The sequence below is a fragment of the Ornithorhynchus anatinus genome, chromosome X1, assembly GCF_004115215.2.
Source record: "Ornithorhynchus anatinus isolate Pmale09 chromosome X1, mOrnAna1.pri.v4, whole genome shotgun sequence".
In the NCBI taxonomy this organism is placed as follows: Eukaryota; Metazoa; Chordata; class Mammalia; order Monotremata; family Ornithorhynchidae; genus Ornithorhynchus; species Ornithorhynchus anatinus.
The window spans coordinates 49,009,328-49,036,689 of NC_041749.1; the positions used below are offsets into that span (position 1 = coordinate 49,009,328).

Genomic DNA, 27,362 nt, shown 5'->3' on the forward strand with positions numbered 1-27,362 from the left:
CCCCCGCCCTCCCCCACAAGTCCAAGCCAAGATAGGACTCAGAACTCAATACATCTAGGATCGCTTTAAAAGGAAAGGGGGATAATTTTTTTTAAAAAAGCGAGAGAGACAGAAAGCAAGCATCCCTCTTAAAAACGCTCGCTTTCAAAGAAAGGTTGGGTGTCGGAGAAAGTGACAAACAGTGAACTAAGAGAGGAAGACGTGGCCAACTCACCCTTTCCGTAGTGGCCTCCTCTCCAGGTAGATACGCGGCACAGGCAAATTCCATAACAGCTGTACTGGTGGGAGCATCGGTGGTGGAAGACGATCTGGGCCGGCCTGGGTGCAAAACTGCCGCATCCTGACCTGACTTCCTGTTGATCTGGGGACTTCCCTTTGGGGCCTCTGGCTTGCCCCGCCTGCTATGCAAGCTCGTTCCCCTCTTCATCTTGGGTGGCACTCGGATCTGCTGTAGAACTCGGTTCAGAGCTGTGGGGTGGGTGGAGACATCATCAGTTTCAGGATAGCAGCTCTGGCTTTCCAGATCCACCTCAGGCTCCAAATCAGCCTGAGCTTGCTGAATATCACCCGGAGACACTGATGACCTCCGGCGCTGGTGCTGGAAGAGGTACTTCAAGCCTTGGCCAATCACATTAATGTTCTCCAGGGCATTGTGGGTCATTTTGGATAACTTTTGCTCTGCCTCGGGCTGCTTTCTGGCCACTGGATCTTGGGGTTTGCCTCCAGGATCAGGGTCATCATAAGACTCTCCACTGCCAGAGGGCTCCATCAGCAGACACTCACCGCGCTTATTTGCAAAATCATAAATACAGATGCTGCCCGTCTTTAAAATGCCTTTTGTCTGTTTGTTTATAACATACCGAGACTGTCAACCAATTAGCCGGGCGACTGCTTCAACCGAGACTATGCATGCAGCTGTGCGACGGAGATCTCATGCTTATCTACTGTTAAACAAAAAAAGCTGATATTAAAAATCCATGCAGAAACTATTGGGTTAAAGCTAAGAACACAAAGAACGTGCTACTAGCCAAACCAATGTGACTTATCATCAAGCAGTCTTTAAGTCAAGTGATCTAAGAAGCAAGGAGTTAAAATGCACGTGGTAAGAGGAATACACACGCACACATATAGAGATATGTATATGTAGAGAGATATTAATGTATATAAAGATATAGAAATATATCTGTAAACAAATAGATATATATGTTCACCCACACCCCCCTCCCCAACACACATATATACATATAAATCCTCTACCACAGGGAAAGGACCAAAACAGGAGAAAAAGAGAAAGCAAGGCTAAAAATACCTTCTCGTTTTAAATGTAAAGGTGACTGGATACTACAGAGCCCAATTTAGAGCTGACATCCAAATAGCTGCTATATGGGAAGTCCAAACCGATCAGATTATCATTAGCCTGGTATCACTAGCCTCTCAGAGGAGAGCTAATCTCGCCTGTCATATCTGCTGTTAACTATTAGTGATGCTGAATCCCAACGGAGGAGATTTAAGGGACAACCGAGTGGCACGTGAACCCAGTCACGGCTGTGTTTTCCATTAAAATCTTGAGGTACTCCTTGTTACGTCGGAATTCAGCGAGGCTGCTGGTAACTGGATGTGACAGGCTTGCTTTTGAGAGAAGACAAGGGAAATAAAAATCCCATTTGTAGAATTCTCTGTAGGGGCACAAAGGGCCTTTCAGGCTGTAGCATCTCAGATGGCTCAGTCAGCATCGCTCTTCATTGCAAACAGAGCCACCCAGAGGAGATGCTCCAAGAGGCTCCTCCCCTCCTCTTCCTGATACAGTATCCGCTCTGACAGAAGCCACCCATATGCCTACCCGTGTGAATTCAGGGAGAGGGAGAAACAGAGAGAGAGAGAGACAGAGAGAGAGAGAGAGAAAGAGAGAGAGGGAGAGAGAGAAGCTTCTGGGAGTCGGATCAAGGGGAAGGGTACAGAAAAAGAAAGGATCACAAAGGAAATTGCATATTATAAAAAGCCAGGTATTCAAACAAGAGGCTGAAACTAGTGAGAAGCAAAGTTAGCACAACTGTCACGGTTATCAAGATTGCATACAATAACATGTTTGGGACTGTTCATAAAGGAAGGTGTTGATTTTGATTGTTAGGATTATACAAACCAGAACCTCAGAAGGTCTGTCTTGCCATAGGGAGACAGGGTGTAGCTCTTAAAATCCTCATCGGTAACGCAGCATTCTTTCAGCCTTTATGTGACATTCATTTTCATCTTAATGTCCAGCAGTTGCTATTGAAAGCTACATTACATCACACACCTGTTCTTTTGGAAAGTCTTCTTCCATATTCTCTTCCTGAGCCACTCTGGGCACCTCGAAACCCTAACCTTGCCTCAGAGGGAATAAAATTTTGCTTCAAATTGCTTACGCTGTCAGTCACTGAAAAACTGTGAAGATCGATCAATCAATACAGCATTGACGTGCTCCTACTTATTGGACGTCTAAGAGGGCAAAAAGCAAAGACCTAATATTCACCCCCCTTTGCAGCGCCTTCGGAAAAAGAGTCATCGATTACACTGCAGTCACATCCTCAGATAAATGGGCTGGGGTCCCTAAAGGACTAAGGAGACACCAGGGAAGACGGCCAGGGGAGCCCCAAAAAACCGACTCCTGATCGGCAGAGGGAAATCCCTGAAGCTCCCTCGGGCCCCAGCTTCCTCACGGACTCTCCCTGCTGCGTTCCGCGGAGGGCCGTGAGCTGCCATTTCTGAGTTACCTCGACAGAGCGGATGGCATCGGAGGGTCGCTCCGGCCGTCAACATTTCAAGACCCCCCCAAGCTGGACTTACCCTCTTCTCCCTGGGCACTAAGAGGACAAAGAGACAAGTGAAATGTGCTTGGGCGATGAGAAAACACTGCACTAATGGCATATCAAACGCCAGATCCGCTCATCATTCACCGCTGAGGAATCTGGGGAGGCAGTCTCAGTGGCTGGGTCCTCTTGCCTAGGTTCGTGTAGTTCCTCTCAGTGACAGAGAGACCCCACCTAGAAAAAAGGAACAGGGAGAGTCCTCTTCTCGCCAAGTCCTCTCTACCTTGCAGCACCACCAAGAGCATGCACGGTGCTCATGTTAGTAAAAAGCATTTAGGGAGATCTCTTCACTCTGTTTCACCAGGATTTCTCCTCTGGCATCAGAGGAATTCACCATTTGGTTCTTTTCCTCACCAAGGCAGGTGTCGAAGGAGAGAGAGTCCAGACAACTGCCCCTGCATCCTTAAAGAAATAATGATTGCCACCAAGCTATAATTTCTACCAAAGGGCTTTCGTAGGGACAGATTGGGCAAATATCACTACCTGCACCGTGACACCCTCCTTTACGGGATAAGAGGACTAATAGTTATTGGATTGTTTCCAGTGCTGTAAAAATATTTAGGGCACCTTAGAGAAATAGGGCTGTGTAAACCAAATATAACTGAACAGTGACACTGAGCCCTTCCTGAAGAGGTGGTCTTTTGGGATTCCTAAGGCATGAGGGTGGGGGGGGGGGGGGAGGTTGGAAAGAAGAAAAGAGGAAGGGGGAAGGAGAAATTCTGAAGGCATTTTTTAAATATATATACATACACTACATACAGGGCACCGACAGCTAGATAATCCATATCACTTTCCCTTTCAGAAGTGTGGAATCAGGCATTCTCCAGAAAGAAGAGTGATGATCTGGTTAAAAATAGTAGCACGGTTTCATGAAAAGCAAAATGTCTCAAGACAACTGAACTACGTATGGAAACGCTAGAAATCTATCAGCACTGTATTTCATTTTGTCTGGACAGTGATCACCTGTTTACTTCCCCTTCAGAAAACACAGACTTCCACCCAACTTTAAAGAGGGTCATTGTCAACTTGGTTTAGTTTTCAAACACTCTTGGCAGGTCTTCATAAAAACAGCCCAAATTATTTCATATTCAAGTGGAAAGAAAGGGAAGAGTGAAGGCAATTTCCTAGTAAGCCCAGTTTGAGTTAAAGCTTCTTGGTTGCTACAATAAGGAATAATAAATTAATAATGGATGTCTAGATTCTTAAACATCATGCAAAACCAGCCACAAAAATTGGAGCAGGCCCCTGGGCACTGAAAGGAATTAAAGGTAGGTCTTAAAATTAAAATTAGTTTACGATCAAACCAGAATGAAATTGAAAACATGACCTATAGCAATGATGATATTCTTCTTCGGGCTACTGATGCTCACTGCCATCGGATGAATCATGTTTATGACACGGATACAGGTGGCAAGGGCTGGTGAAAATTTTGATGGCTTGTAAAGTTCTGTGGGCTGACAGATTTTTTCAATCTTGTCGACAAATGGGACTGCTATCAAGGAAAATCAAGAGCTAACCCTACGACACCTGAGTCAGGGTACTGTGATAATGAGCAACTTCTGGAAAAATTGTTTTTAAACCCTTAAGTGCTGCTAAGGAAATGGAGCTTCAAGTAATCACTGAAACATTTTTCAGGGCTCTCCCACCTTTTTATTACCGCATGTTGACAAAAGAGCTCACTGGTGAACAGAGTAAATTAATCTGAAATGGTAGGCAAGAAAACTCCTACACCTAAGCTCCCAATCAGAGAAACACACGAGTCAAATGTGCTTTGGTGACAAGAAAATGTTGCACTAATGACATACCAGACGCCATGTCCACTCTTTCACCTCTGAAAATGAAAAATTCTAGGTAGACCCGTCATTCTCGGAGGAGTAGAGACAGCTTCTTAGACTGCTGGGGCTCTCTCAGGCTCTACCAGATTACACTTGTTTCAGATACTCTTGCTATAAATGGGCAATTTTCAAAAAAGTGAAAAATACACCAGCCTTCCAGAGTCCCAGTGCCCATCTGAGCCAAGATGGCACCGCCACACCCAGGAATGGGAAATAGCTTTGATGCTGAGGAGAAACAAGACTGCACAACAGAGACAAAAACAAATAAGTTTCTAAAACGTCTTCAATGTCAAGAGAACATTTTGCCAAACACACTCCCGTGTTCCTTTTCAACAGGGGTGTTTTCTCTCTCCCCTTTCGATAGCTTTGGTGACCGCAGCTGTTTGGTTCAAGAAGGAGACCAAGGAGGATTTACATACTGTAAAAAGCTGGTACTTGCCTCCATCACTTTCCTCTAAGCATAGTCGATTGGCGGGGATCCTCTTAGGAACAGAAGCTGCAAAATAAACATCGAAAAGGTATGAGACTGGAAGCTCAGAGACAAAAAGAAAAACGAGCAACAGGAAAGAAACTTTTACTCTGCAAAGTTAAAAAGGCAAAATGTATTTGAGTGATAAGGGATCTTTAATAGCACCCATCTCAATGAGGAAATAAGGTTTTTGCAAGATGCATTATGCATTCCTGCTTCTCGGCCTGCAGGTACCAAGGCTCTCCAAGAGATGCTCATTTCAAAGCGGCGGTCAATCCCGCATCTATGGCTTCCGTGTGCATGAGCAACTGTAGGAAACTTCTGAAAGCACAGTCGGTGCGCTGAAGAGGCATAGTGGCTGTTTGCGGCCGCTCCCACACACAGGAAGGCTAGGTTCACGGGAAATCTGGAGATAGTTCCAAACTGCTAACACAGATTGAAGGAGCTGTCGAGGCCTCCTCAAATGCTCGGCCCTATGCGTTCACGCCCTGTGAATTCAATCAGCGTGGCCCAGTCCAGTGTGGCCTTGCATTCTGGAGCTGACAACAGCAAACTAGCTTGGCACAGTTATCGACTCTTCCCCTTCAACTTTTCATTTCAGCGCTTAAACATCTGATTATGACTGCTCTCTCTGGCCAGGTCTGTCTCACCTGGTGTGAAAAGAGGACTGAAAGCATGCTGAAATGAGCAAAACCTCCAGGGTTAACAGTGTTTCGAAGGGCCTCTGCGTCCTTGGCTGACCTGGTACTTGGTACAATTCTGCAGTGAATTATAAAAGCTGTTTGCAGCCCCAAAGCATCCATTTCCCATGGGGTAGGAACGAAAGCCCTCTACAAAGACTTTGGAGTTCAACAGAGTTCAGAATAAGCCGTAAGAAGAATATTTGGCTAGGGCAGGCCAGACCTGGAAATTCTGGCCTCTCAATAAGCACTACCTAGTTTCCGATTATGGAATGCCAAGTCTGTGCATAGACGAACACGGACACCTCTTCATGACCGTTTGCAATTACGATTCAGGGGATGGTTACTTTGGGGTCATCTGGATTTCCTCCTCCCCAGACACCACAGCAGAGGAGCTCCACCCCTTTGCAGGGGGAGAGAGGATGGGGAGGAGCTCCAGACCAGGCAACCCCAAGGTCTCCCTCCACTGGAGTTCTGGGATCTCCACGGGGTGGTGTGACGGCCGGGGAATCCCCATCCTGCCGCCCAAGCCCAGGGCAGATGAGCCCCGTCCCTCACAGGGACAGAGGGCAGCCAGAAGCCTGGAGATCCGAGGTCCCAACTTTCTCCTCTGCCTCTGTAATCGAGAAGTTTCTCCTCGCGGGCTGTTCTCTAGGAGCATGGAGATACTGGAGTACGGTTTAACTTACAGATTTTACTACTGATATCTTCACTTGCCACACTTTCTGATTGTTTTCACTGCTGATTATAGTGTCCCTTTTCTATAGTTTATACTCTCCCTCCTCATTTAGACTGTGAGAGCCTTATGCTCAGGGTCTGGGTCTTCAACTGATTTGGGGTGTAATTCCCCCAGCACATAGTACAATCTGGTACAAAAAACTGTACGCTTCTGGAGGGCAACGACAGTGTCTTTGTCTTTTATTGTACTCACCCAAGTGCTTAGTACAGGGCTTTGCACACACTAGGGGCTCAAGTCAATCAGTACTCTCTATTCAGCATCTACTGTGTGTAGAGCACTCTACTGAGCACTTGGAAAAACACAATGAAACGAAAGACATGATCTGACTGTAAAAGCGCTTAGTAAACCGTCAGCAATCATTCTAATCTACTCTTGGGTTGGCCTTATGGGCATCATCAGGAAGGGAATCCACTGGCGGCCCATACGGGATAGTTTTGGAAGCTGCTTTAAGGACACCACACACACACAGCTGTCCAAGGTTTTTGAAGATGACTAGCCAGGGCGAGCCTAGCCTAGGCATTAGTACAATGCTCTGCACACAGTAAGCGCTCAATAAATACGACTGACTGAATGGATGAAAAGACCCACGCGAGAGAGACGCTTCCTCTCTTGTTGCCCGCACTAAGGATGGACTTGTCCTGAGTCAATGGGTTTGGCCCAGTACAGGGCCTCTGTCTGACTCTGAGCCTGCTTCTCGGTATCCTTATCTTCGTGAGTCTTGGTCGGAAGAGAACCGGACCTCTCCCCACTGCTGCCCACCAGGCCGGTCTGTCTGCTTCGGTAAACTCTCAAGAGTTCACCGCTGTGTCGCGTTGATTGGGACTGGGCTCCTCTACGTCTTCAAATCACTCATTCTGCCTTCCCAGCCGGCACGTGTCCCCCCCTTCCGAGTCAGTCGGTTGAATGACCGTGGGATACCCGTTCTCCTGACACGTCCTGTCCAGCAGAGCTGTGCTGCTGTGGAGTCTTGATTCAGTGCCGGTGAGCTGACTCCATTCCAGGACTTCATTCTTGGTGCTCTCGTCCCGCCAATTGCTGCTGAGTCCAGTTCATAGGCGAGGCTGGTGTAACTGCTCCAGGAGCTGAACGTAGCTTTCTAGTAGGTCCAGGTCTCAGAGCCACATAAAGAGTTGACCACCGCCAAAGACTTACAGGCATAGAACTTGAGGCCCCATTGTTCCCAACCACTTTCTCTCACTTGGCCAAAAGACACGCTGGCCTTTATTTCCTCTGCGCTCGCTCTCTCTCTCTCCCTGCATAGTTTGATAGGGTACACCTTGAGTATGAGAATTCAGTGATCGTTTTCAGTTCTGTGCCGCCTAAGAGACGCTTTGGTTTTGCTCAGGGTTTTCCAGGTTCAGGCTGGTACGTAACTGGTTTTCTTCAAATCTGTCAGCCAATCATTTCTAGGCCTTATATAGGTGCTTCCAGAACGCATTGTCACCTCCATAGAGTAGTTCATGATCCACTGTTTCGAAAGTGGCGTGGCTTAGTGGAAAGAGCACGGGCTTAGGAGTCAAGAGGACGTGGGTTCTAATCCCGGGTCTGCCACTTGCCTCCTGTGTGACCTTGGGTAAGCCACTTAACTTCTCTGTGCCGCAGTCACCTCATCTGTAAAATGGGGATTAAGACTGTAGGCCCCACGTGGGACAACCTGATGACCTTGCATCTACCCCAGCGCTTAGAACAGTGCCCGGCACATAGTAAGCGCTTAACAAATACCATTATTATTATTATTATCTTTTAATGCTGTCCACATTCTGCTAAACTGAAAGAGTTCCCTGAGGGATCAGAGGAGCACTGAGTCCAGCTTGCCGATTTTGCATTACATCCTCACCCACGGCAGCCAAAGATAAGTTCGTCAGGAGTGAACCTACTACACAGTCTTGCTTCTATACAAGGGTGATGAGGAAAGGGTCAGACCGGCACCTCAATCGTACCATCGTGCCGTAGCCTAACCATCACAGCTAAAGAAGGCACAGCGTAAAGCAACCAAGGTGATCAGGTGAATGGAGAAGCTTGTTGACGGGGAATAGATCGAAAAGCTTTAGATGTCTCAATCAAGAAAGATACAGGTTGCGAGGGAAACCGACAAAAATCGAGAAAACCGTGAAGTGAGAGGAATGGGCAAAAACTGAATTGTTCACCCAGTCCCACGATACCTGAGAAGATTGAGAAGCAGCGTGGCTCAGTGGAAAGAGCACGGGCTTTGGAGTCAGGGCTCATGAGTTCGAATCCCAGCTCTGCCACTTGTCGGCTGTGTGACTGTGGGCAAGTCACTTAACTTCTCTGTGCCTCAGTTCCCTCATCTGTAAAATGGGGATTAAGATTGTGAGCCCCCCGTGGGACAACCTGATTCCCCTATGTCTACCCCAGTGCTTAGAACAGTGCTCGGCACATAGTAAGCGCTTAACAAATACCAACATTATTATTATTATTATACCGAGAGGGCATATACTGAAATTTCAGAGTTGTAGGTTTAAAATAAACAAGAGGAAAAATGCCTTTCCACCGTTGGCATTAAGCCTACAGAATGCCTTACAACAGGATGCCAGGCGAGCAAAAAGTATCACTAGGCTCACTAGGGGTTGGGACAACTTCAAAGACAACCAATCCAAAATACATTACAGGAGTGACGGTGAAGGACGTAGAGGGAAAAATTAGAGCTGTTAAGACGATCCACCCCTCAATATTAGACTCTTTGTCAAGGCTGGCTCCTATCACACAGTTACTCCAAGCCATCTTAATGCCACTCAGATAGAATGTTGGGCTGGACTTGGCTAGACCCCGTAATGTCATTTCTCATGATCACAATTATGGTATTTGTTATGCGCTTACTACGTGCCAGGCACTGTACTGCTCACGTTCTTGTGCATTTCACTGCGCATCAGTACCTCCACCAGAGGAGATACTATCTACCATTTCTAACAGAAAAAACAGTGAAGAGGACATAATTAAGCCACTCAGTTCTGTTTCTTGTCAGCAGTTCTAGTGAATTAAGAAGTTTAAATGAATGATTTTAACTTTCCACAGTAGCCTCATTCCCTAATGCAACAGATAACAGAGTGGACCAAATATGCATTCTTCAAAATCTTTTGTATATAATCACTTCTGTGAAATAAATCGGTAAAAGCACACACCATGAAGCTATCTACTTTCTTGTGTCCAGAACTGGTCACGTAATCTAACGCTAGCAGAAACCGTGACCCACCAGGGCTCATTTACTCTTTTACCCTTGGGGTAGGAGGAGAAACAAAGGATTCTATAATCTCTCACTAATCCTATTCATTTTCCAGGGTATGACCGGATTGTTTGTTTTGGTTTTTGGTTTTTTGGGGTTTTTTTAGGGGGAGGGGGGCAGGTATGGTACTTGTTAAGGGTTTACTCTGTGCCAGGCACCGTACTAAGCACTGGGGGAGATAGAAGCTAATCTGGTTGTCCCACAGTCTTAATCCCCATTTTACAGATGAGGTGACTGAGGCACAGAGAGGTTAAGTGGCTTGCCCAAGGTCACACAGTGGACAAGTGGCAGAGCCGGGATCAGGTCCTGGGTCCTTCTGACTCCTAGGCCCGTGCCCTATCCGCTAGACCACGCTGGCTAAGTCCAACAGACAGGAATTACAATGCTTAAAGGAAGCAACGGTAGTAAACTGAGGAAACCACTTTTCTTCCTTCAAGTCGGTAACTTATTTTCCACATAGTTTGAGACTGGGCATCGCTGTGTCCTCAGATTGCTTCTTCTGTCCTTCTGACTCACATGTGGCCCCTTTCATTTTCACCATACTGAGGCTGCTCAGCTATCCTGCTCATGCCCAGACTTCTCCCAAATCCTGCCCAGAAGGGTGGTACTCCTGTGAGCTCTGACGACACACTGGGTGAGCTGTCTTCCGGGACCATTTTATCCCGCCATTTGGCATTGAGTCTGCTTCACAGGTGGCAGGGGCAAAACCCATCTACAAGCTGAATATATCGTCCGCAGTAAGTCCAAGGTTTCAGAGCCGTAGAGAAGTTTGGACACTAATTATCGAACACTCCAACAAGGGAGTGCCTGGGCAAGACTGTGACATTTAAAACCATTTACCACAGAGATTCTCTGCTAGAAACCTAACTGTCCAGGGGTCCAACACACACACACATACACAAAGGCCCTCCTTTTCCAAATTCCCTTGCACACGATTTCACTAACTTTCCTTGTCGATTCTGTACACTCAGTTAGCCATTTGGCCTTTTGATTCTTTGCATCGACTTCTGAAATATCCTTCTAGGTGCAACGGAAACTGGCACTACGCCATCATTTGGATGTCGTTCATTCTCCTACAGTCTCCGTGAGAGCTATCAAGCACGCCAAATACAATATACGGCAGGTTGGTCCTACCACGGATCCTTACGAAGCACGGGACCCTTTGGGGATGATTTCCGGTGGTCTAGAAACCCTTTATAATCACTTCTGGTGGCTGGGGCTTCCAGTCCCGGTTCCAGGTTACGCAGGCCAATTTTAAAATGGGGTCAGTGAGATGAGGTCTCCCCTTTACCTTTCCTGCTAGGGAGGAAGTAAAAAAAGGGGCCACCTACACCCTAGACATCATTTTTCAATTGGTGAGTACGCCAGAAGCAGGGACAGAGAAGCAAAGGGCAGGGTGCCAGAGACAGATAATTCCAATACGCTGCTGCTGAGAACGTTTTCTTCCTTCAGCAACACAGAGAACTGTTCGCCGGTGTATTCAAGCCAAGATGTGTATGAAACCCTGAACGGGCTGAATCATACACTATTCGCGGAAAACTTAAGAGCCTAGTAACTTGAGAAGAATGTTTAGTTCACATTCATGGGGTCTGTGGGGAGAGATGAGTGGGCAACAGGTGTTGGTGACTCAGTTATTCACAATACCGGTGGGTGTCATGAGGCTTTGCAGCAATACTTGGGCTTCCACTTAATATTTATATATATATATATATATATATATATATATGTAAGATCTCAGGGGCCTTTCAAGATCAGTGTGTTCAAGGAGATGGGGCTGAAATTCTTATTTTGACAGCACGGCTTAGTGGAAAGAGCATGGGCTTGGGAGTCACAGGTCGTGGGTTCTATCAGCTGTGTGACTCTGGCCAAGTCACTTAACTTCTCTGTGCCGCAGTTACCTCATCTGTAAAATGGGGATTAAGACTGTGAGCCCCACGTGGGATAACCTGATTACCTTGTATCTACCCCAGCGCTTAGAACAGTGCTTGACATGTAGTAAGCGCTTAACAAATGCCATCTTTATTATTATTACGAAGGTAAAACAGCAGAAATGAAGGGTAAGAAAATTTGCTCGTATTAATTGAAGGCAAGAAATGACCACTTGGTCACTAAAGAAACACATAACTCTTTTCATCTCTTCTCCAGTTGCTACCTAGAGGAATTGGGCCAGTTCCACAAATGACGCCGTGCTCTGTCATTTGGGAGTGTACTTTTATTTCTTATCTTCTGACACTCATAAAAGACAGCAGCGCTACAGGGGTAAGGAGTTGGAATAATCACACAAGGAGCGGGGGTGAGGAGCAGGAGGGAGGAGATGAGGAATGGGGCGAGGAAGAGATGTCTGTTATATTAGAAGACATCACTGAAGGTGAAATTCACTTATGAGCACATGTAAGACTACAGACTTCACTGTGAGGCCCAGTCCCGACCACAACATACACCCACAAAGATGATCTTTTGTTGCGCTTGTCGTTCGCAGTGGCTGGTGCTGTTTTCTCTTCTGCCTCTGTCGCGTGATCCCCTCAAAGCCTTTTCTCAAAAACAACTGCTCCTTTCTTGACTGCAGTGGTAGGGACTGCTGGCCGGTCAACTACAGCTGTCTCCCAGTTTTCAGCTGAGATGCGGCATAAGGGTTGTTTTTACAGAATCCTTAATAAGCATTCCCTGTCCATATCTATGACTCTCAAATTTCAACTCACCATACAGCAGATTTTAGGTATCTTAGTGTCCTCTTTTCTCACCACAGATCTTCGGCGCTGGCCAACGGACTTCGTTCCCGAATTTAGTTGCGTGCAGTCCCTTCTGGCAGTTTACGTTGAGGACGCCCCATTACCGATGTTGACTGAACTGATCAGGGAGTTAGATTTAGCAACTCTGATGGACTCATGCTGTTACCACTCTGACAGTCTCCCAAATACAGGCTGGCCTCTTTAATTCGATTGTCTACTTGCTTCTCTATTGTTGCCTCACTGGCTAGGCGTGCTGCCTAGGTAACAGAACCATACAGTGGCACTTAGCTCCGTGGTCCCGAGCAGTATCTTCGATTGGGTGTCGCAGGCTCATACATTACTTCAACACCTTCAGACTTATCAGCCCACAGCGCCTGGCTGACGTGGCAGGCATTTCAAAATCGTTTGCCGGCCGGTCTTCCGGGGTGTGTCCCTGCCTCTAGGGTGCAGTCATTCAACTCTTGGGCAGCCTGCTGAGTTGGAAGCTTCCTGGAGAAGCGGAAGTGCATTCGTACACCTGAGTCCAGCACCCCAGGGCGACTGGGTAGAATAAAACAAACAGGACTGGGTCTATCATGCATTCCTGCTTTACTCCACCGGTGAAGGGGAAATGGATCGGACAAGGAATCCCTTGGATCTTTCGGGGTGAGCCGTCTCAGAATCCTGCTGACACTCATCAAAGACATAAGTTCGGTTCAGGGCAGCCGAATTTACGGTGCAATTTCCGGAGTCCTGATCTTCTGATGAGGTGAAACGCTTTCGTAAAATACACGGTAATTGCAAGGAGGCCTTGGGGAGGCGCTCCTGTAACGGACACGCTGCGAAGATCGCATCCGAGGGGCCACGCTGTAGTCTGCAGCCACATGGTGATTACGAGAGCCTGCGGCCAGTGATATTCTTCAGCAGCTGGTCCAGAAGAACCCTGGCTAGGAGCTTGCCAGCAGTGCAGAGTAGAGAAAGCCCCAGGAACGGTCCCAGTCTGACCTTTCACCTTACTTCTTAAAGACGGAGAAGGTGGAACACACTGACGGGTGTTCCAAATGACTGAAGAAAGGCTTCTGGAAGAAAATCTCCCTCCATGTTGTGGGACCTCAGCAAGCGCGCTCACAGGCCTGGGGGCTTTGCCATGTCTTATGACCGATAGCTGCAGTAACTTCGTTCACTGCTGAAAGTGTCCCTTGGCACGTTGGAAAGTTCTGGGTGCTTGGCGGTGCCTCGGCTTCAACAGGATTTCGCTTCAGGGGATTTTGGAAGTATTGTTACCATCTCTTCAGGTCGCTCTCCTTGCCCATGATGAAGCTGGAGTCAACTCAGCTCTTCGGAAGCGCCGCGATAGAACGTTCAGGACCATACGACTTCTTTAATGACGAATGAAAGTGCTTGATTTGGTGCGCTGGTCTGCGTAGCCTTGGCGCTCTTCTACTTTGGCATCCCACCACTTGGCAGGCACGCCCTCGGAACTTGATTTGCCTGTCCTGAGATAGGTTTCTGTAAGCCACTGTTATCTGAATCCCGAGGAGGTGCAAGGTGTGGTGATGCAACACTTGAGCGGCTGCAAGTAGACTTATGCCTGAGTCATGTGCATCGGACCAATCTTGGTGATTTCGCTTGGTCAGGCCCACTGTCTTGATGGCTGCCTGGTAGACATACCACAATGAGTAATATGCCCATAATCCTCACCCACATAATTCTAGAATACGGTTATTTTAACAAGACACTTCTTCTGGCACCAAACTTTAAATCTTACGAAAATGCTCTCGATGCACCGTATTTTAATTCCAAACTTCTGCTGTCCGATGCATAGACCACCCATCCCCATCAAGGCACCACTCCTATCCAAACCATCTCCACCCCTCGCGTACTATCCCCAGCTGTCCCCCTCGCTACAATCCTGTCGAGATGTGGCCTGAGGAACCCCTGATCTGCAGTAGACAAACTCCCCTTCATCCTTGACCTCCTCCTGTCCCACTTGCTCCTTTTCTTTGCCATCACTTGGGCCTGCTTCACTCCAGAAGATACTGTGTATCCCCTGTCACTCTCACCCAAAGGGGCCTCTCCTTCCCCCAGCCCCCCAACTCACGGGTATAGAGAGAGGACTCCTCCCCATCCCTGGCTGCCAGTGCTGCTTTCACAGTGTCGGTCCTTTATTTACCTCATCTTTCAATGCCCATGTAATCCACTTCTGCCAACTGCTAAAACTATGAACTGCAGTCATTTCTCTCCCCCTTGGATAGAATAGAGCCCCTGCTCTGTTCTAAGCAACTCTGACCCTTTCCTTTCCTGCCTTCTATCTTTACCCTCTCTTAGGCTGATCCTCAGGGCCTTCAACATCCACGCAGATGTTCCTATTTGACCTCCCCTCAACAAGTCACCTGCTTCCTCTCCCTTCTCTTTCCTACAGAACTCCTGCTCCATCCACCTCGCCGACACCCCAGCTTGGACATACGTCAGATCTCATATCACTATTCACTCTACCAATTCCTACCCTCACTGATTCTCGACTACTATTCACCGGCCACCACATTCGCATCTCCCACTCCCTTGGCAAATCTTTTTCTCTTTCCCTACAGAGACTTCCACTCTTAAGCTAAAATTCACCCTCTCCACTCCACCCGAACTGCTACTGCTCTGATCCAAGCACTTTCCCCACAGCACTTAGGTATACATCCATAATTTATTTAATGTCGGTCTCCCCCTCTAGACTGTAAGCTCACTGTCAATAGGGAACGTGCCTACCAACTCTGCTGTACTGAACCCTTCCAAGTGCTTACAACAGTGCTGCGCACACAGTAAGCACTCAACACATACCACCGACTGCTTGATTTACTACATTAGCCTCCCCTCGCTGACCTCCCCGCTTCCTGTCTCTCCCTACTGCAGTCCAGACTCCACTCTGCTGCCCCAATCACTTTTCTACAAAAAGTCCAGTCCACAACCCCCCTTCATCAAGAACTTCCAGTGGTTGTCCATCCACCGCCACATCCAACTTTAAACTTTAAATCACCACCCCCCATCCACCTTACCTTCCTGACTTCCAACTGCAACCCAGCACGTTCGCTTACGCTCTGCCGACGGCAACCTACTCGCTCTACCTCGATCTTGTCAATCTCGCCACTGACCCCTTGCCCACGACCTCCCTCAGTCCTGGAACTCCCTCTCCCTCCATATAAGATAGACCACCACTCTCCCCACCTTCAAAACCTTCTGAAAAAATCACATCTCCAAGAGGTCTTCCTCAATTAAGCCCTCTTTCCCCTCACTCCTTTTCTCTTCTGCATCACCTATGCATTTGGACCTGCACCCTTTTAGCACTCGATATTCACTCCACACTCAGCCCCACAGCGCTTATGTGCATAGCATAAATCGTGTTCGTATTAATGTCTGTCTCCCCCACTAGACTGCGAGCTCCTGTGGGCAGCAAACGTTTCTACTAACTCTGCTGCGCTGTACTCTCCTAAGTGCTCAGAACAGTGCTCTGCACACAGTAAGGACTCAAATGCCACTGATTGCTTCACTTTGACTGCCCCCGCCGACCATACCCAACCTGAATTCTTTCCCTGGATGTACAAATCCACCCACTCAACAAATCTTCTCCACATAACTCAACATCCTCATCCCACTGTCCCTTCTTTGATGTCAAACCCCCAACACCAAAGCCCTCGATCAGTCAATCAATCATAGTTACTAAAGTGCTTACTGTGTGCTTACTGAGCACTGTACCAAGTACTTGGGGGAGTACAATATAACCAAGTCGGGAGATTGGGAGAGTACTGTATGAGAGAAGCGGTAGGCGCTTTCCCTGCCCAGGAGGAGCATAGAGACAAGAGACGGATTATCTCCAAAGCTTCCTTCCTCCCATCTTGCGTTCGTGCTGCAGAACACTGCTGGCGCAAATCCAGGCCCCAGGCCAACTCCAAATTCACCCTCACTTGGCTATCTCTGCCTATTTTAATGCTCGGCGACATTACTTCTCCGTCGTAGACTCCCATACCTATGGCTTCCATTGATTATTCCAGATCTTTAACTTGCTTCTGAAGCTGCCAATCCACCCCTCCTTCCCCAGCCCCACCACCTCCCACTCCTGCCCCTGACAACCTGGCCAACTATTTTAAGAAATCTGAAATCAGGCACCGTCTCCCCAAAGTTTCCCCCTCACCTCCGCAACCCCCTCCTGCCCCTACATCCAACTCTCTCATCCTTCCCGGCTGTCTTTCAGGAGGAGATCCGCCGCCTACTTTCCAAATCTCTCCTACCGCTCCCAATCATTTTCTAGAAACACCCTTCTCCCCTGCCTAACCACCATCATCAACTGCTCTGATGGCTCTTCATTGCAAGCAGTGTGTGTTACAGCGTTATCCTGGACTCTCCCAAGCGCTTAGTACTGTGCTCTGTACACAGTAAGTGCTCAATAAATACAGTTTATTTACAGGACTGACTCCTTCCCCTCCGCCGTCAAACATGCTCAAGTCTCCCCCATTCTGGAAAGAGTCTTATTTGGCTCACACCGCCCCTTTCGGGTGCCCTGCGCCCATTTCCGCCCAAGCTCTTCGAACACGTCATAATCACCTGCTGCCTCCATTTCCTCTTCTCCATCTCCCTTCCTGACTTTCTACAATCTGGTCTCTGCTCCCTTCACTCCACCGAGACCGTACTCTCCCAGGTCGCAAATGCCCTGCTCCCTGCCCAATCTCACGGTCGCTTCTCTGTCCTAATCTTCCTTTTGACACTGTGGACCACTTCTGTCTGCAACGTCAAAGAGAAGCAGCATGGCAGAGTGGACAGAGCACGGGCCTGGAGTGAGAGGGCCCTGAGGATCAGCCTAAGAGAGGGTAAAGGTAGGAGACAGGAAAGAAAAGGGTCAAAATTGCTTAGAATAGAGAAGGCCATAGGTTCTAATCCCTGCTCTGCCACTTGTCTGCTGTGTGACCTTGGGCAAGTCACTTCACTGGGCCTCAGTTACCTCATCCGTAAAATGGGGCTTGAGACTGTGAGCCCCATGTGGGACAGGGACTATGTCCAACCCGATTTGCTCGATATCCACCCCAGCGCTTAGTACAATACCGGGCACATAGTAAGTGCTAAACAAATATTATTATGGAGAAGCACCGTGGCTTAGGGCAAAGAGCCCGGGCTTGGGAGTCAGAGGTCGTGGGTTCTAATCCTGGCTCCGTCACTTACCAGCCATGTGACTCTGGGCAAGTCACTAAACTCTGTGCCTCAGTTGGCTCATCTGTAAAATGGGGACTAAGACCGTGAGCCCCACGTGGGACAACCCGATCACCTTGTATCTACCCCGGCGCTTAGAACGGTGCTTGGCACAAAGTAAGCATTTAACAAATACCATCATCATTATTATTATCATTATTATTATTCTGTTCCTGAAAATGCTATCTAGTCTTGGTTCCACCAACTCAGCTCTCCCTCCCGGTTTTCCTCCTACCTCTCTGGCTAGCTCTGCTTCCGCCCCTCAAGGCTCTCTTCTGGGTCCACAACTCTACCCTCGGTCCCTCGGCCACTGTCACTGTTTCAGCTCCGGAATCACATCTCCTCCTGGAGGCCTTCCCAGATTCATCTCTCACCGCCCCACCTTCTTTCCCCACCTGCTGCCATTTCAGTATTTCCATATCACCTAGGCACTTGGGTACTCACTCTCCACCCTATCCCTTCCAGGAGCACTTATGTCCAGATCTTCAAATTCTATCCCTTCTCCCCACTTGTAATTCATTTGAATATCGGTTTCCTCTGCCACATAGTAAGCTCCTGGGAGGGTGGGGGAGAGGGCACAGACTTTGCCTAGAGCACTTAGCATAGTGCTATACACAGAGCGGGCACGCCATACTACCGATTCCCAAATTATCTCATTAGCCCTGACTTTTTGCCTTCAGTTCAGCTCTAAATGGATGTCGTCCTGGTACCTTCAGCTCCGTCTCAAAAATCGAACTTCGCCTGCCTCCCAAATCCTCTCTTCTACCTAGCTTTCCCTCCACAGTTGACGACATGGCCATCCTCCCTGTCTCTGAAGCCCACAACCTTAGGCATTATCTTTGACTCCTCGCTCTCCTTCAACTCTCACTTGCGGACTCTTCCTAAAACCTGTGGGTTTTTCCTCCACAACATTTCCCAGATCCTCTTCTGCCCTTCTACCAAATAGCCATCGCCTTGGTCGGGGTGCTCACCATTTTCTAACTAGACACCTTGCTGGTCTTTGTGCCTCCAGGATCTCCTCTATCCCGTCCACACTTGACAATGCTGTCCAGTTCATTTTGCTAAAATCACTGTTCTGCATACATCTCCGTACTTCTCAAAACCCTCCACCTGTTGCCCACTCCTCTGCTCGCAATACAGCAACTCGTGGCTGTCAGATTTAAGCCACTCCGTCAGCTCTCTCTCTCTCCCCCTCCAACTGCTTCCTCCTGGCTCACATTGTTCATTTCTCCCAAGCTAATCTTCCGACTGAATCACTCGATGTACCTCCCTCCCACTTCCGATCCCTTACTCACGCCTTTCCTCCTGCCTGGAGCTTCCTCTCCCTTCCGATCTGCAAGACCTCAGCTCTCCCCATCATCAAAGTCCTTCTGCACACCTCTGGCAGGTGGCCTTCTCTGATTCATTTCTCTCCTCTTCAGGTCACATCCTCCCAACTCTCCTCTCAGTACTTTTGCAGCCCCAACCTCTTGCCACTCTTTGGTATGTATCGACTGTCACGCTCTATCACTTACGCACTTCCCCTTTCCCCGCATGACTGTTAATTATGGTATTTGGTAAGCGCTATGTGCCAAGGACTGTTCTAAGCGCTGGGGAGGATACATGGTAATCAGGTTGTCCTATATGGGGCTCACAGTCTTAATCCCCATTTTACGGATGAGGTAACTGAGGCCCAGAGAGGTTAAGTGACTTGCCCAAGGTCACACAGCAGGCAAGCGGTGGAGCCGGGATTAGAACCCATGTCCTCTGACTCCAAAGCCTGTGCTCTTTCCACTAAGCCATCGTTACACTGTCAATTCCCTATCGGCGGGGATTGCGACCCCAACATCTATTATAATCTCCCAAGCGTAGCTCGGTGCTCTGTACATAGTAGGCACTGAATACTATAATGGATATAACCCCCAAAACAGACTGTCTACCCGGTTGACAAGAGTGCTCATGCTTTCCATGGTATTGCCTTGTACATGCAGTGCAACTATAATGGGAGGGTTGTATTATCGCAAAGTCTCCCATTAAGGAAAACACCCGCCGTATTCCTCACCCATTCCGATGCCCCCGACGTGCACATAAATGGCTTGTTCCATAACGTGGCACCCAAGTCCTAACAGGCTCGCACCGGGCGAAGTATGTTCCCTAACTCCCTAGTCAAGATCTAGCCAAAACGCAGGCTGAAAAGACGTGTTATGGCGAAACGGGGTACATGACTTTGGCCTCACATCCTCCAGTGATGACTGATTGATTGCAGCTGCTACAATTCAAGAGCGAAATAGTCTTGAAATGCCCCCCCCCCCCGCCCCGCCCAACTTGTACAGCCCAAGAGATGGGTACCAATACTGCTGACATTCCCCAGGATTCATAAGCCCCACCCTCAAATGTTACAGCCAGTCGCTGAAGGGAAGTCAACTCACGCCCACCCCACCATTTCCCATTGAACTGCCTTGCAGCTGGGCCTCTCCCCCGCGGCTGGGGATTGGAGGAGCAGGACGGAAGGGGCTGTAAGTCAGGGAACGGCAACCGACGGGGTCCGGGAGATGGGAAGGACAGCTTGGGAAGGGCCCGTTCCCTCTTCCATCCCGCCCCAGTTTGTATCACCCCTGCCCTGAGGATTCCGGCTAAAGCGGAGAAACCGGCTCCTGGATTGCGTGGAGCCCGGGTGCGCGTGCCGAGGGAGAAGGTGAGAGCCGGATCAAACCGAGCCGCCTTCCGGCCGGGACTCAGACATCCAGATGTGGTGAAGGTCCCGGCCGGGATCCCAGTAACATCCGGCTCCCCCCTTGAGCAGTGTCTGTGTGCATCGCTGATTTCCCGAAGAGAGAGAGGGGCTGGGGAGACGAGGTGGAGGGGTCCGGGTAGGGGGTATGTGGGATCAGAAAAGCCTGGAGAAACAAAGGATGGGGAAAGGATGACAGGTGGGAGAGTGAGGAGGGATCTACAGTCCAACCATGACTTACCTGTAGTAGGGTTCGACTGTCATTTCGGGGCTGGTTCCAAAACAGAACCTGAGCACTTCACTGAAGTCTATGGGAAAATGATACAGCCGTATTGTGGAGAAACGCATCGCAGCTGCGCTGTGGGGTGTGCCTGCACGACCTACTGCATCCCTAGCAAAAAATCGGTCCCTACCTTGCCAGCTTCACACCTGAACTTGAAACCACCTGAAGCAGCACAGCACAGTGGCTAGAGCCCGGGCCTGGGAGTCAGAAGGTCATGGGTTCTAGTCCCGGCTCCGCCACTTGTCTGCTGTGTGCCCCTGTGCAACTCGCTTCACATCTCTGTGCCTCAGTTACCTCATCTGGAGAATGGGGAGCGAGACTGTGAGCCCTAGTTGGGACAGGGACTGTGTCCAACCCGATTTGCTTGGGTCCACCCCAGTGCTCAGTACAGTGCCTGGCACATAGTAAGCGCTTAACAAATATCACAAGTATTCTTATTCCTTCCCAAAGTTTGCGCTCTGGGCCAGGGTCTGGCTGCCTTACGCAGATCTCTCGCTGCTTTTCAGTTTTCACGGGAGGTAGATGCTTTCCCTGCTGATGCGCCATCATCCTTTATAAGTTCCCCTTGCGTTTTCCTTAAGTTCCGAGGCTTACCCAGCTTGTCCCCCGAGTCCCCCCGAGTTAACGAATAGGTTGACGCCCTTTCTCTGATGCACAGTTTTCTGGGGTTTGAATGCCCAGTTCCACCTAGGTCGCATGGGGTTGGACCGACTGCAGTCCCCGATGAACAATGAATGCCGCTCTTCTCGTATGATGAGAGCACTGCTTCGGGGTGGGAGTGGGACTGGCACCAGATGTGGAAGAGTTTAGACTTGCTCTACCCCCACCTTACTCATTCACGTGCCATCTCCATCTTCCAACAGCACGAGTCAGGCAGCAGGGGCTGACATTCAGGGAGAAGAAAAGGGAGGGGAAACAGTCAGGAAGTCGTCTAGGGGTAGGAAGTCAAAAGAGATGACCCGGTGGGGTCTCTTCCGGCTTCTTCCAATAGGAAGAGGAAAGCAGAAGGGAGTTAGCATCAATTAGGCTCGATCAGTGGCATCTTACTGGGCGCAGAGAACTGTACTAAGCTCGACAACGGAGGGGGTGCACACTTCCCTTCCCACAAGGAGTTCCCAATCCACAGGGTCCGATGTCCTAAGAGTTGTTTCCAACTCCCCTTTTCAGTCTCGGTAGGAAAGTTAATCCAGGGAGACCGTCCTTCGGCATTCCCTCCCGTGTTCTGTGCCCATTTAACAGCACTGAGTAGTAATAATAGTCCTTATCAAATGCTAACTGTGTGCACAGCACGTGGAATACCCACGTGACAGACAGTCCCCGTTCCACGGTGAGGGGAGAGTCACAATGGCCAGAGGGATTGGAGACGGACGTGCCAGGAGTGATGAAATATTAAATCACAACGCAAATACACAAAACAGACTCAAAGCCTTGGCGGGGACGGAGGAGGCCGAGAGTGCACGGGAACAGCCTTAACCCCTAGCCTGGCGGGCATCGAGCATGCTGGCAGAAGAGGCCCTCGCTTTCTGCAAGCGGTTACTTCACAGTTCCCTCCTGCTCTGGGGTTAGGGCATCCGCAGAGGATGTTTAGTCTCTGAAACGTCCACTTCCATAATAAGCTTCGCACGCATCACGTATGACTTCACTTTTATTAGTATTTTGCGCTCTTCCCATGAAAATCAGTTTGACCACAGAGGAGAAAGGGGGGGGAAAGGTCTTGCCAAAGACCCACTTGACTATGCTATTTACAATTCAGGCCTCACCGAGCGGGGCACGGCTCGATCTTTAAGTTCCCAAACACTAAGTCGCCAAACATCCTGAACCCATGAGAGGCCCAAACCTAGGCAACGTCAGAGAGAACAGCGTAACTAGCCTGACCCTGCCCTAAGATCTGAAATAGAATCAGCCCTTATGGGTGTCGCAAGGGCTGGGGGCCTCTCTCTGTGGACAGGGGATAGGGCCCCACCCCCCACTTCAGAGCCTTATTGAAGGCACATCTCCTCCAAGAGGCCTTCCCAGCCTAAGCCCCATTTTTCCTCGTTTCCCACTTCCCTCTGCGCCGCCCTGCCTTGCTCCCTTCGCTCTTCCCCCATCCCAGCCCCACAGCACTTATGTACATATCTGTCATTTTATTTATTTGTACTGATGTCTGCCTCTCCCCCTTCTAGACCGTAAGCTTGCTGTGGGTAGGGAATATGACTCTTTAATGTTGCACTGGATTCTTCCAAGCGCTCCGTACAGTGCTCTGCACACAGTAAGCGCTCAATAAATGCGACCGAATGAATGAGTCGGATGCAGGCAGGGGTTCTCAGAGTGAAAATAGGAACTGTAGTCCTCACGGCCGTGAGCTGGGATTCGGCCTGAACCGGGGTTGGGACTCGGAAGCCACGTCGACTTTGTGGCTGCTGCGATGGAGGAAGTTCGGGGTCCCCTGGGGTGGGGATGAGGCAGGCAGGCTCATGTCAGACCCCGATAAAGACCAGTGGCGAAGCGGTGAAGGAGGCGGCGCTCCTTCTTTTGCAACTCTTCCTCTTCCCCTCATTCCTTTCTTCTTCCCTTTCCCATTCCCTCCCTGTCCCCTCAAAGCTCCACCCCCAGGCTCAAAATAAAAAGTTGGTGACCCTGCTGCCGGGGCCCTTGTCAGATGAGTGACGCATCTCAACTCCCACACTCCTATTTTAATAGGAGTAGCCGCACAATGTCCCCTGATCTTTCACAGGCATGTGGTTTCACTTTTTCCAAGATCAAAGACCCTGCTTTCCCCGAGTCAGAACAACCCGAACCCTAAATGTTTCAAAAGGCCTGTGTGCGACGCCACATAAATCTCTCCGTAAGACTGGGGTGCCCCCTCCTGCCCCGCCCCCTCCCCCCACCATCACCCTACTTCTTAAACCTTAAGTCTCTCCAAGTCAAGGATCCTGAACACATAGAGGTCTCGTAGGGAAATTCCTAGCCATCCTCCGCTTTTCAAGCCACGCTCTTTCTCCTTCACAGCAGGTCATTCAGGACAGTTCAATGGCAAAAACACACTTTTATGTTTTGGCACACTGAAAATTTATTCAACAATTCTGTTCCTGCAATCATTATTTCTTCACGTGGTCCTACTTTATATGGGGCAGCATGTTCCCAGACATTTTAGAAGGGATTGCAGGATTTATCGCCTAGCCCTTAGCAGGCTTACACATATCTTTCTCCCTGACACCCTCCTTCTGCATAGCACTGCTAACCAGATAGGGTGAGGGTAAGCAGAATCAACAATCTGAACAGGAGGTTAAAAAAACCACCAAACCGACAAACAAATGAAGACACTGAGCAGCAGCGCATGCCCGTACGCAGTGGGTTCAGCCTGTGAAACAGGTCGGGCCAGAAAAATCCCTGGCCAGGTTCAGATGAGACTTGGATTCCCCTCACTTCCCAGCCGGCTTCCATTTCAATCAACGATATTAACTGAGCGCTTACTACGCACAGAGCACTACTCTAAGCATTTGGGAGAGCACAACAGAGTTAGAAGACATGGTCCCTGCCTTCAAGAACCTTACAGTCTAGCAGGACCCAGTGCGGAGTGGACAAGACGTGCAACACGGCTACCTATGTGGTTGACTTGCTTCATCTCATTTCTGACCTCCATTTCCCGTATGTCAAGACGTCCTGCCAACTCTCGCTCAGTATCTTTTAGATCTATCCATTCCTATCCACTCCCAAGTGGTTATTACAGTGCTCCGCACATTCGGTGTTCTAATGCACTGATTGACTCATTTTCAATTTACTACTTTATCCCAGGCTAGGTCCCCCAGTACCTTTTTGCCAAAATACCTGCCTTCAGCACCTCTTGGTTTCACCTATCTTACCCACTGCAGCAAAATCTTTCAAGCACCACTGTGATGAGTACCCCATTCACCAGTTCAACCAAATGAATGCTCCTAATTAGGAGCTTTGAAGTCTTTCATTAAAAGTCACTCGCTCTACCCTGCTCCCTCTAGCTTCCGTGAATCACATCGTTTCTTTCCTTCCAAACTCTCCTGAAGCCCACCTCATTCTTCACTCTTTGGCTGCAGTCTCTCCACTTGGCTCCTCAGCACGCAATATCATTGCAATTATATATGTGTGTGTGTCTCTCTCTCATGTGCTTAGTTTATTTGTTTAAATACTTCAGCAAACTGGGTTGGTTTGTTTTTTTGGGGGGTGGGGGATGCATATGTTTGTCCTATTTCTTCTTATTTAACTAAGGAGATGATGGACAGGAAATGTGACCTGTACTTTCTTTATCATCTCCACTTCACCTAGTACAACATTGTACCTATAGAGGTGCTTCATAAATACTGTATTTCTCACAGAACTGCCCCCGCTGAATAAATAAATGCCCCATCCTGATTTCGGGGGAGGAAATAAAAGATGAATTTGCGTACCACGTGCTTGCGAGCAGTGAAAGCCGCAAGCCCGGGGAAGGGGGCAGAAAGATAAGAACACTGACAATGCAGTAGTAGGTGGGGGAAATTCATTCAAACCCTGCAAAACTTCCTGTAGCAAGGAATTCCTTATTTTACTACCCACCTGGGAAATGTTTCCTTCTATCTGTTTTTAGCCTATCTTCAAGCTTCAGCTGCTGAGAAACGACCGAAGAGGTACACGGTAGAGAAACATATCAACAGACATGTGGCAATAGAAAGAGTATTCTTCTAGCTAATAATAACGATGATGCTAGTCGGTCAAGCACTTACTCTGTGCCAGACGATGGATCAGCTTTACAATGTCTTGCCAAAAATACGGCAACTGGCTTTCGTAGGCTTCCCACTGAGGTGTTTCAGGCAGCCGGGGAGGAATCGGTTAAAGTCCTTACCAAATTACGGCAACAGGTACGGCTAACCACTCAGTGGTCACCCGATCGGAAGAGATCAGTTTACGTTCCAATACCAAAGAAAGGATATATGACTAAATGCGCAATTATCGTACAATTTCCTTGATACCACATGCCAGCAGGGTTTCGCTAAAAGCTATATAGTCCCGAATGGAGACCAACATGGAATGTGAACTGCCCGACGTTCGAGCAGGATTCCAGAAAGGATGAGGGACGTGAGTTGTTACTGCCGATGTCCGTTGGATAACTGAAAGGACGTGAGACTATCAAAAGGAAGTCGGCATGTGCTTTTTCGATTATAGTAAGGCCTTTGACTGTGTGGATCATGACAAGCTCTGGAGCACGTTAAGGAAAATGGCCATGCCAGACCATTTAACTGCATTAATATGGAACCGGGACGCCAGACGGGAAGCTACAGTAAGAATGGAATACAGAGAAACTGATTGGTTTCCCATTAGTATGGGACTAAGACGGGGATGTATCTTATTGCCTCATCTGTTCATCCTTTATGCCGAATACATAACGTGGGGAGCGGGATCGGATGAAGAAGAACGGGGAGTATAAAGACTGGAGGAAGGAATAATAATAATAACAATGTTGGTACTTGTTAAGTGCTCACCATGTGACAGGCACTGTTCTAAGCACTGGGGTAGATACAAGGTAATCAGGTCATCCCACGTGGGGCTCACAGTCTTCATCCCCATTTTCCAGATGAGGTAACTGAGGCACAGAGAGTTAAGTGACTTGCCCAAGGTCACACAGTTGACAAGCGGCGGAGCCAGGATTAGAACCCACCACCTCTGACTCTCAAGCCCGGGCTCTTTCCACTAAGTCATGCTTCACTGTGCTGACGACACTACCCTATTAGCAGAAAGTGAAGAAGATTTGAAGGGCTTATGATTAAAACTTCAGGAGCAGAGCAAAAAGCTGGGCCTGCATTTGAATTTCAAGAAAACCAAGACCATGACAATTGGAAACTTTAACACACTTAAAGCGGATAGAGAGAAGATGGAAATAGTTGACATTTTTTCTCTCCCGGGATCTGTAATCAATAATAAAGGGTAGTCAAGAAATACGCGAGGGAGATCTGCTATGAGAAGCCTGGAAACAATCAGGAAATCGGCTGATGGAACAATTGCCACAAAAATACAAACTGTCGATTCGGTGGCGTTTCCAGTGACAGTGTATGGATCCGGAAGCTGGACAATGAAAAAGCAGGAGAGAAAGAGCATCAATTCTTTTTGAAACGAGGTGTAGGAGAAGGCTTCTGCAAATACCACGGACTGCCCAAAATAAACAAACCAACGGGTTTTGGAGCAAATTAAGCCAACGTGGTCTTTGGAAGGCCAGGTGACTCAACTTAGATCAGCATATTTCGGACACATTATCAGGAGGACTGATTCTCTGGAGAAGACACTAATGCTAGGAAAAGTGCAGGGAAAACGAGGAAGAGGCAGACCGGCAGCTAGATGGACAGAGACCATAACGACGATAACGGAAGAACCGCTAGAAAGCTGGCGGCCTACGGCAGAGGACTGGATGTTCTGGAGAAAATATATCCACAGGGTCGCTACGCGGCGGAGATGGCTCGACGGCGCTTGCTAATAATGATACTGTGTGCCAAGTGCGGTATTAAGCGCTGGGGTGGCTACAAGTAAATCGAGGCGGACACCGTCCCTGTCTCATGTGGGGCTCAGAGTCTCGACCCCCATTTTACAGATGAGGCAACTGGGGCGCAGAAAAGTGAAGTGACCGGCCCAAGGTCACGCATCA

At 48.7% G+C, this 27,362-nt stretch overlaps 1 protein-coding gene across 8 annotated transcripts in view; it reads right to left on the minus strand.

Annotated features, from left to right (window-relative positions):
• TMCC1 (transmembrane and coiled-coil domain family 1) overlaps positions 1-27,362 on the minus strand; it is a 280,809-nt gene that overhangs the window by 216,540 nt on the left and 36,907 nt on the right. For 2 of the 8 annotated variants that reach the window (XM_029050478.2, XM_029050477.2), the window contains 2 exons: positions 5,121-5,177; positions 215-468 (listed from right to left, as the gene is read on the minus strand). In XM_029050478.2, the coding sequence (XP_028906311.1) occupies positions 215-427 (213 nt within the window). In that variant the 5' untranslated portion in view covers positions 428-468; positions 5,121-5,177. The other 6 variants (XM_029050474.1, XM_029050472.1, XM_029050476.2 and 3 more) reach the window with 5 other exon arrangements.